The following is a 9939-nucleotide window of genomic DNA, read 5'->3' as shown; positions in this document are numbered from 1 at the left end:
CTGCAAAGCGTCTCCCCATACTTGGACGCAGTATTGTCATCTCTTCTGGTCCTTTGAAATTAGGATCGTGGGGTGCGTTCAACTGGAATTTAATAGAACTTCACTGAAGTCGGTGCTAAGTGCCATGAGGGTTGTTGTGTACATTTCATTACTTTTCATGAACAGACTTAATCGAACCAACTTCACTAGAATAAACTTGAGTCGACATATATAAACCATTGCGAATACTGTAGACAAATGTTGGGTTTTAAACAACTGAATACATTTGACATCTATTATAACATAGTAGAGCTCAACAATTTCAAAAATCAAAACTATAGATTGCATTTTATGCTCTTTTAGTTATTCTGGTATTACTTCATCTATGGAGAGCTCTGATCAAAGAGCATTTTTTATTGTCTAAATACATGAATCTGTACTGCTTCAAAAATTTTCATCAACTCTTTATCGTGATGTGGATCCATTAGTTCACTCTGTAGCGGGATTTTAAAGTTTGCCTCACTGAGATGGATTGTCGCAAGAAAACACCAGATATCTATTTGAAAGGTCAATGTCACACTTGGATGAGGGGGTCAGGCTAGGGTCGTCAGATCATATCTGAGCAGTAAATTTAACACTTGTAGAGATTTTTTTTTCATTTTCCCAGCGATGCAGGTAGTATCATGCAAATTATGCCCTTTAGTAAGGCGGGCGACGATTTTCAGGGGGCAGGGGCGTTTTGCATGGCGACGTTTTGCGGGGCGACATTTGGCGGGTCGACAGTCTGTGGGACGACGTTTGGCGCTGCAACATTCGGCGGGGCGCCGAACTACTTTTAGCGGGGTGATATTTAGCGGTGCGACGTTCGGCGGGCCAACGTTTGGCGGAGTAACTTTTGGCGGGGCGACTTTGTCGGTGCGACGTTCGGCCTGGCGCTATAATTACGTTTAGCAGAGCGACATTTTGCGGGGCGACTCCGGCGGGAGGCGTTCAGCATGGCGATATTCAGCGAGAAGCCATAATAACGTATGTCGTTTTGTCGATGCGACAGAACGAAATAACGAAATGGCAGAAATCAGCCATCATAGCAGCGGACAAGAAAATGTGCAGATTCTACTATGTGAACTATGGAAAAAGGATTTAACATGTGTAAATGTTGAGTTCTGCTCAACCCGGGGCCAGAGGGCGTGGACGGTAGCATGCATTTCCACTACCGTCCATGAACAGGCTCAATCAAACCGAGCCTGCAACATTTTCGTTTTTGTCGTGTTGGGTGACCTGTGAAGTTTCCACTTTTTTTCTATTTTATTATCACAGCAGCGTTGTGGCGGCGGCCGTAAAATGTCTCCCCGTACATTCAATCAGGGCTGTTATATTTTGATCTTCTCAGATCGTTCAGCACGACTTTTATGTCGTGTTATTGGTACGTTTAGTTTCGCAACATTACAATTTCGGCCTGGGTGGTTCCAATACTCCCGCTTTCATAGCCTTGGGTATTGTATAATCACCCCTTGGATATGGTGTCTGTTTTTTAATTTTGTCTTTTGACAGTTCCTGTGATACGCAGGCTCCATAACCTCAGATCCCCTTTCTAAATTCCAGTTTGTTTAGTTCTGCCCATTGTTTTCTCGTTTAGGGCAAACCCTTTACTTTATCTGGGGACCAAACGCCGCTCTTCGTGGAATTACACGCCTCAACACGTGTATCATTGAAGGTTCCATGTTCACCGCCGTTTGAATACATCTGCGGATGTCTCTAAATTGCTTTTTTGTACTTTTAACATGTGTAAATGTTGAGTTCTGCTCAACCCGGGGCTAGAGGGCGTGGACTGTAGCATGCATTTCCACTAGCGTCCATGAACAGGCTCAATCAAACCGAGCCTGCAACATTTTCGTTTTTGTCGTGTTGGGCGACCTGTGAAGTTTCCACTTTTTTCTATTTTATTCATGAAATAAAAATCACGTCTTCCTGTTTAAAAACGTTTGTGTGTATATGCATTCAATTCTAGTATGACCGGAATGAACAATTAATTTACAAAAGATCACATATTGCCAATTAAATATTGAAAAGTATACGTTTTGTGTTAATTCATAAATTAATTTTGAACTCAGCCGAAACATTGTTCAGGTCAGCCACTTTTTTTCTAGTAAAATCTTTTGCCTGGACCTTCTAACCCGTTCGAACTAGTTATTGTTAACAACTAAAATCACTGAAATACAGAAATTGCTAACAATTAAGTGGAAACATACGAGTGAAAAGGATACTAGCATGGGATTTCCAAACAAGATACAAAGTCTTTTCCCTAAAGGATTTTTTTAAATTTTCAAATCACCAACTTCAGTAGGATGTCTGCAATCCCCACTTGAACACGTGAATCTTTAACTTCAATAGCGTTGATTCCGCCCAGAAAATATTTCGTGTCCGACATTATAGTTAATTCATCAATCTTTATCAAGTTTTAAACGGAAAGAGATACTTCTCACGATACTTCTCACAATCATTAGAGAAATCTTTTATTATTATCGTGTCCACTACTATGATGTCTGTTTGTCCCAGGTTTCACATGTCAATATAACGCGGTCTAAGGCCTCGGTCACAAAACCGTAAGATGTCCGTACGGTTTTAAAAATTCGTACGAGTCCACCAATTTTAGAATCCTTACGGTCTCTTTACAATCGTAGTGTCTGGTCACAGTACCTACGGACCCCGTACGATCTTTAGAGGATGCAATCGTAAGATATGCGCACAGACATCGCAGACAAGTGGTGCGGAGCTCGACAGGAGCCCGGCCGTACCTCGTGGATCGGTACGGCGCTCGCACGGCACTCGTACGGTGTCTGCACATTCCTGTTTTTATATCACCTTGAATTACCAAGGAAGTCGTGCGGAGCCCGTACGGCGACCGTAATGCCCAACCAGCCCCTTGCGGACATCGCACGTTCTTCACACTGTGTCCTTAACATTGCACGGACATCGTACGTTGACCGTGCGAGACCCTTGTGATAGTCGTGCAAGCATCGGCAAGCCTAGCAGTTTTCCAAATCCACACGGACAGTGCGATGCCCATACGAGCTCTACTGGGGCCGTTGCAGTTCCCAAACGGGGCTCTTGCGAGCTGCCCCCGATTTCGAAAATCTCTACGAACTCGTAAAGAACTCGGGAGCTCGGTGAAACATTTTCAACGAGTTCCCGAATCCTCTTCGAGTTCAGAAAATCCGTACGAAACTCGCACGAGTCAAGAATGTCCGTACGGACGCCGTACGAGTTTGCCAAAATTCGACTTAAAATCTACTCGTACGGAGCTCGTAACGTTCTTGTGACCTGGGTATTAGAGGCAGAGCAACGGACATTTGACAACTAGTCGATACAGTCTACTGGATCGGAATACCCTTATGATAAACTGGTAGATAGGTAGGACAACGCTAAGTGCTACCTGGCATAGACAACACAGAAGTATTAGTATGAACCCCCGGAATCATATGGCGGGCGAAGTAAACATAATAATAATGTACAGGTTAATTTCAAATAGAATGTCAGCAAAGATACCCTATTACACTTTCCGTTCAGTTAAAGTAATTTTAAATTCGACTGATATTTTGATAATATAAGTTTCAAAATGAGTATTTGAGAGACATAAAAACTATAAAACGCCTCCTACAATTACTTGATACCGGTAATCACTAGCGAGTATAAGTATTTGCGAGTATAATGCTAATACAAGTGAAACATCAAACTCAGTGGGATGTTTTGTTTTTTAACATTTCCTTGAATATTTCCCCCTCCAGTCGGTGTTGTTCAATTAACGTATATCAAGTTCCTTTAAAATGTTAACATGGGGGCTTCTTTTGGTGTAACCCATTCACAACAGTGAAGTTTTCTCTTTTTCTTTATCACTTCCTGCTTAAAGGTGTTCAAGGATTTTGTAGTAAAGAAAACTATTCAAAATGGTAAGTAAATATGCTTTGTATGCGTGAAAATATGCCGTATTAATTGCGTTCAATTTTGATTGCATAGTATATCAATAATTTGAGTAGACGAGACTGAAAAAGAAGAAAGTTAAATTAAATTCCAACTTTCGGTTTCATTGTTAAATGGAAAGAACCTCATTTGCATATCGATAAATTAGACGATCAACGGTAAGTTATATTGTCCCAATACTAGATCACTGAAGGAATCCAAGCAAGTGGAATATATTAGTAATATGGTGGGTTTGATAACATAAACGCTAGTTGTTTTTAATAATTAAAAGTTGTGTATAAATAATACAATTGTGTTGCAGTTTGCATGTATAGGGTCCTTGCGAAAGGTATTTTGGTATGCTTTTAACTTCTCAATAGTTTAATCTTCTTGTTAATCGGCATATAAGGCTCGACTTTAGAAATGTGTTTTTGTTACATGACTATATTTGTTTGAGTTAATTAAGGCAACTAATTGTATCTATTTTATCAAAATCGATAAAACTATATTGCTCCTGGTTATTACATAACTCAACTGGTTTCATTACTGACAATGTGTCATTGAATTTAAAATACTATAACACTTTTATTGAATACCATTACACGTTCAGTAAACTGTTGAATGACTTTTATCTTAATTTATTAACGTATTCCAGGTATCAACTGATAGACATAGAAATAGCAGGGCATGAGCTTTACTTTATTATTCTTTTGAACGTGTCACAGACTATTACTTGTGATACATATATAAACAAATAAAGAGTGCATACCACTAAAATAATAATAGAAAAAACGAAATTATTTTAGTAGTTTATCACTGTTCTTTTACTTCGCTCGTGTACTGACTCGCAAACTCAAGATTGTGGGACACCTTAACACAAACTACAAATGAAATTTGAAGAATGATTGTGCAATCAACCTGCAAATTATCAAATAATATAACTTTAATAAAATGTGGCAGTTTCATTGGAAATTACAAAAAGATTCCTGTTTTACGTTAAATTATGTAACAAAACATCAGTAATTATTATGAAAAACGTAAGACGTTAAGGAGTTCAAGTCGTTAACTATAATTATAGCCAGTAGTTCATTTCATGAAAAAACAAATACCAATCATACCTAAAAATATAAGATATCTTATTTCTGGGCTTATTTTTGAAAGTCATATAAGGTTGTTTTAATTTGAAGGCATCTGCACCGCGGTTGCTAGTTGGAGCAATAGTCTTTGGAACGACATTTTCTAGTTGGGCTTTCTCTTTCAAACATGATTATGAAAGAGACCATACGAAAGCAACAGTAAAAATGTGGAATTCAGGAACGCTCACAACCGAAAAGACCCCAACCTGTTTATTATTGAAACCAGATGGTACTTTTGACGCATTTGGCTACGATGCAGAAAGTAGATACAGAGAACTTGCAGACAACAATGACCACATGCATTACTATTTCTTCAGACATTTCAAAATGTCTCTCTTTAAACAGTTAGGAAGGGTAATATCATTTTCCTTTGAGTCAATAATCGTTAAAGTCTGTAAGTGTGCTACTACGTCCTAAATTTCGCTGGATTCAGTTATTAAATGAATTTACATACTCAGTGTACAGAAGAAAGAAAATGCAATGTACATCTGATTAAGCGCTGTGCTGGTTCATTTATATGTATTATACATTAATGTGTACTATAAGAATCGGGTCTCGAAAATTGCTATATTAAGATTTTTTCACAGGGATTAAACAGGGAGATGACACTAGTAGACGAAATGGGGAAACCATTTCCCGCTATTGACGTATTTTCTATGTCCATCGAATATTTGGTCAATGATATGATGCTTATTGTGGAACAACGAGTCACTGGACAGTTGAGACCTGAAGAAATTCACTGGGTTATAACAGTACCAGCAAGCTGGTCTGACCCCGCAAAGCAGTTTATGAAAGAGGCGGCTTCAAAGTTTATCATTTTCCTCTTATATACTTTAATCAACAGAAGTACAAACAAGATTGTTAATCAATAAATAAATTATTACAACATTGAAAGAGGCGGCTTCAAAGGTCTATCGTTTTCCTCTTATAGACTTTAGTCAACAGAAGAACAAGATTGTTAATCATTAAATAAACTGTTATAAAATTTTGTGCCACCTTTTGATAGGATGCGTATATTTATGTCAGTTAGACCGCTCGTCCCGTACGTTTAGCATTTCGTTTTCGATCCATTTAAAGAAAATTGTTTGGATTTTATTCCAAATATTTGTAAAAGCCACGGTCATCCAGTCTTCATGACAATATATTTAGCAACTGGCTAGAAGAAAGCTCGTGCTATTAATAACTACTGACCTAATAAAATTCGAAATGTGTGATATTTAACATTTCCAATCATATTTATTCTAATGTTTACTGGAAGGCTGTTGATGAGATAGGTTTTTGAAAAAATCAAATAATTTAGGAATGGAATGTACATAATGTAAGGTAGAAGTGTTCCTGTTGTTCAAATAGCATTTACAGACTTGAAAGAACTCTTTTTAAGAGTCTCAAATATGTTTACAAGAAAGTAAAACTATTTTGATTATTTACACATGTGGCATACACTTGAAATTACAATTCAAATATGATATGGTTACTATTATGATAACAGAAGATTGATTTGGGATTGTGTATTGTGCTTGAGAGAACTTTATTAGGCATGGACCACTGCAGGCACGCAAATACCGGGTGTAATCAAGCGTTGTTTTTATCTTAACCAAAAATTATTACATGAATTGGAATTGATTTAAATCTAGTGCAAGGATTTTGAGTTATATTATCGCTGTTTATTAGTGAAATATACACCGTAATTTTAAAAAAAGTTTTATTGGTGAATATTAGACATATACATATATATTCAACCTGTAATGATACATTCAAATACATTCTTATTGGCAGGCAGGCACGAAAAAGGAGCAACTGACAATAGCCCTTGAACCAGTCCATGGTGTACAAGATCAGAACACTCTACGGGAGGTGGTAGCTTCTAACGTTGTCGGATGGGGTGGAATAATGGTTAATAAAGCATTTGAAGATTTCTTGAAGGAGCTTGCTGGTAAAGATGTTTTCGAACAATTCAAAGTGCATGAGATAGAAGACTGGTTGTGTATGCAGCGAGAGTTTGAAGTGAAGAAGAGAGAAATAAGAAATTCTGCAAGACGGGTACTTATGCATCTCCCAGCATCGACTGTCGAATTGTGTGAGAAAGAAAGAAAACTCTGTTTCATTGATGTAATTGCATCAACCAGATATGCAGAATTAGTGGAAATAAAACGAGACAATATCAACATATCTAAGATTGTATTATTTTATTTGTTTGGAGATCCCACAAAGAAAACCGTAATGTACGTGAAAAAAATATTGAACTATAATGAAACAAAAGATATAAAGGCTATTCTGATGGTTGGTGGGTTTTGTGAGTCGCCACTGTTGCAGCATGCTGTCAAAGAGGCGTTTCCAGAAGAACAGGTACTTATACCTTCAAATGTATCATCAACTGTACTGAGAGGTGCGTTGATATTTGGTCATAACCCTGAATGCATAACTGTACGAACTTTGAAATACACAAATGGAGATAAAACTACGACTCCTTTCAAAGCATGGCTGCATGCAGTTGAAAAAAATTAACACGGATTCTGGAATAAAATGTAAAGACATGTTCAAAACATATGTATAAAAGCGTCAAAAAGTAAAGGTAGGGGAATTTCAGGTGAAAAAAATGTTACTCAACGGTTTACAAAAAATAGATATGAGTAGATTTTGACTTTTTTATATCCGAAAAAGTGAATCCGTATTAGTAGTTGAAGAAGAATGTACTTACATTGGAAATTTGAAAATAAGGTTTGAAGAGCCAGATGAGAACGTAGGACGAAAAGTCAAAGTTTTGATGGCATTGGAGGGACTGAAATTGTAGTTGAGGCAGAAGACTAAAAAAACCAAAAAAAAAAACCAAAAAACAAAAACAAAACAAAAAAAAAAAAAAACGGGAAATAAAACTGTAGCAACATTGGATTGCTTGGGCTAAAGCTTTCTACTGTTAGAAACAGGTTCAGACACAGATAAATATTTAATATTCTTAAATATATTATTATGCAGATATGGTAGACATATTATCCATACATAATATGTAATTTTGTTTATATCATCACTGTTTATACGTGAGCTCAAGTCAATATTGTCGATATTTACAAATAAGCGTTGCTGTTGGTTAGAATTTATTTAAAGTAACTGCGCTCTGCAAGTTCTATTCCTTCACATTCTGACTGTGTGAAGGCATCGTGTCGTAATTTGCTGATCCACGAAAATTACTGAGGCATGCCTATAGGACACGACAGATAATAGACGAATTGTATTCAGTTTTACTGCCATATATACACTGGATGTTAAAAATCAAGAACATCAAAAGAGAAAATTTAAAAAATATTCAGATCAGCGTTGTGGTTCTTGGGCGATTCACTGCGCCTCATTGCTATCTATCATTGGATCAAGTTACACTAAATTCCCCTCAGTACAGTCAAAGTTATTGTCTTAAATGCTCAGTTCTAAAAAAAAAAAAGTGCAAACAATAAAATTCCTTTGAAAAAATGTATTTAAAATTTTATTTTATACCGTAAAATGTAATGCAACAAATGTAATTACAATACAAAACAACATATATATGCAGATACATAAAATGACTGTGTTTGCCAAGATTGCATCTCTACATATACATATTTATAGCGTCGTCATTTGATGATAAATTTAAGTGTATAAACATGCATATTCGCATAATGAATATGCATAATTGTCTTTAGCTTAGCACAAACGAACTTATGCGCATGGCTTTTATCTTATGCATCAATAACAAAAGTAAATGAGCTGCTGTTTCGTTGAAAGTGTGTTTGCGTAATTTATGACTGGTCTATCATTTTATCATTTCCTGCACATGAGAAAATTATATCTTGTGCACGAGACAGCTATTCTGCATACTGAATGTTTATGCACAGAAGAGTTCTAGGCTTCCTTACATTTTAAATGTTAAACAAGCACGCCAAATGGAAATGGTATATTAATTAAAAAGTAAGCGAGTTCCAAATGTATTAAAACGCTTGTAACCTGTAAATTAGTACAACTCTCAGAAACATTACTGATGAAATTCAATTGATTTACTATACATTGAAGTAGGAATTAAGCTGTGTTTTTATTTCAACATTCTTTTAAATTCACTTATACTTTGGCAAAACTACACTCAAATATTTTATTAAAATTTAAATTATATTTGTTCTAGATGAAACATATTTTTAGAAAGTAAATAAAATATTGAACTATGCAAAGAAATCAAGGAAAAATATCTAATAGGAATATCCACGTTCAAAAATACCTAATGTTCAAAATGGAGCCCTACAGCATTTTATGTCTGGACGTATTTAATCTGTAACATTTATACAATAATATATAGACAAGTAAAACATAAAAAAGAAAAAAAAAGACAATACTTCTACCACTGAGAACAACAACCGCAGCAATGCTGTCAAGTTTTTAATTTTCTGCCCTATGATAGTAAAAAGTCTTTGTTTATAAAATATAATCTTTTCTTTTCCACTCTTGTTTATATGGAATTTATACGCGAATCAGAGGAAATTTCAGGAAGTACATGGTTCTTCTATTTTCTATGATATCCAAAAAGCGGAAACTACACAGGTCACCACACACGAGAAAAATGTCAATGTTGCAGCCTGGGATGGATTGAGTTTGTTTATTTATGGTTGTGGAATTGCATACTGCCTTCCAAGCACAACAGCTTCGAATTGAGCTGAACTCAACATTTGCACATTTTTAGAGACATCCGCAGATGTGTTCGTTCGGCGGTGTACATGCAACCTTCAGTGGTACACTAGAGCGCAATCCAATGTACTTTTTGTACCTGACAATTAGGAGTCAAGAGTTTCATAAAAAAAATCTGAAAAGTAGATCCACCGGAAGCACTGAGAACAAGGCAAACAGTGAAAAA

At 36.3% G+C, this 9939-nt stretch overlaps 1 protein-coding gene across 1 annotated transcript; it reads left to right on the top strand.

Annotated features, from left to right (window-relative positions):
* Positions 1-3776: 3776 nt before the first annotated feature.
* LOC128546068 (heat shock 70 kDa protein 12B-like) lies at positions 3777-8374 on the top strand. Its single transcript, XM_053544280.1, has 3 exons — positions 3777-3926; positions 5124-5426; positions 6849-8374. Exons 1-3 carry the CDS (start codon positions 3924-3926, stop codon positions 7575-7577), a joined length of 1035 nt encoding a protein of 344 aa, XP_053400255.1. The 5' UTR covers positions 3777-3923; the 3' UTR covers positions 7578-8374.
* Positions 8375-9939: the final 1565 nt, after the last annotated feature.

The sequence above is a fragment of the Mercenaria mercenaria genome, chromosome 5 (assembly GCF_021730395.1).
Source record: "Mercenaria mercenaria strain notata chromosome 5, MADL_Memer_1, whole genome shotgun sequence".
Taxonomy (NCBI): domain Eukaryota; kingdom Metazoa; phylum Mollusca; class Bivalvia; order Venerida; family Veneridae; genus Mercenaria; species Mercenaria mercenaria.
Note: the sequence above shows the minus strand (reverse complement) of the source record. Positions and strands in the feature narration are given on the sequence as shown.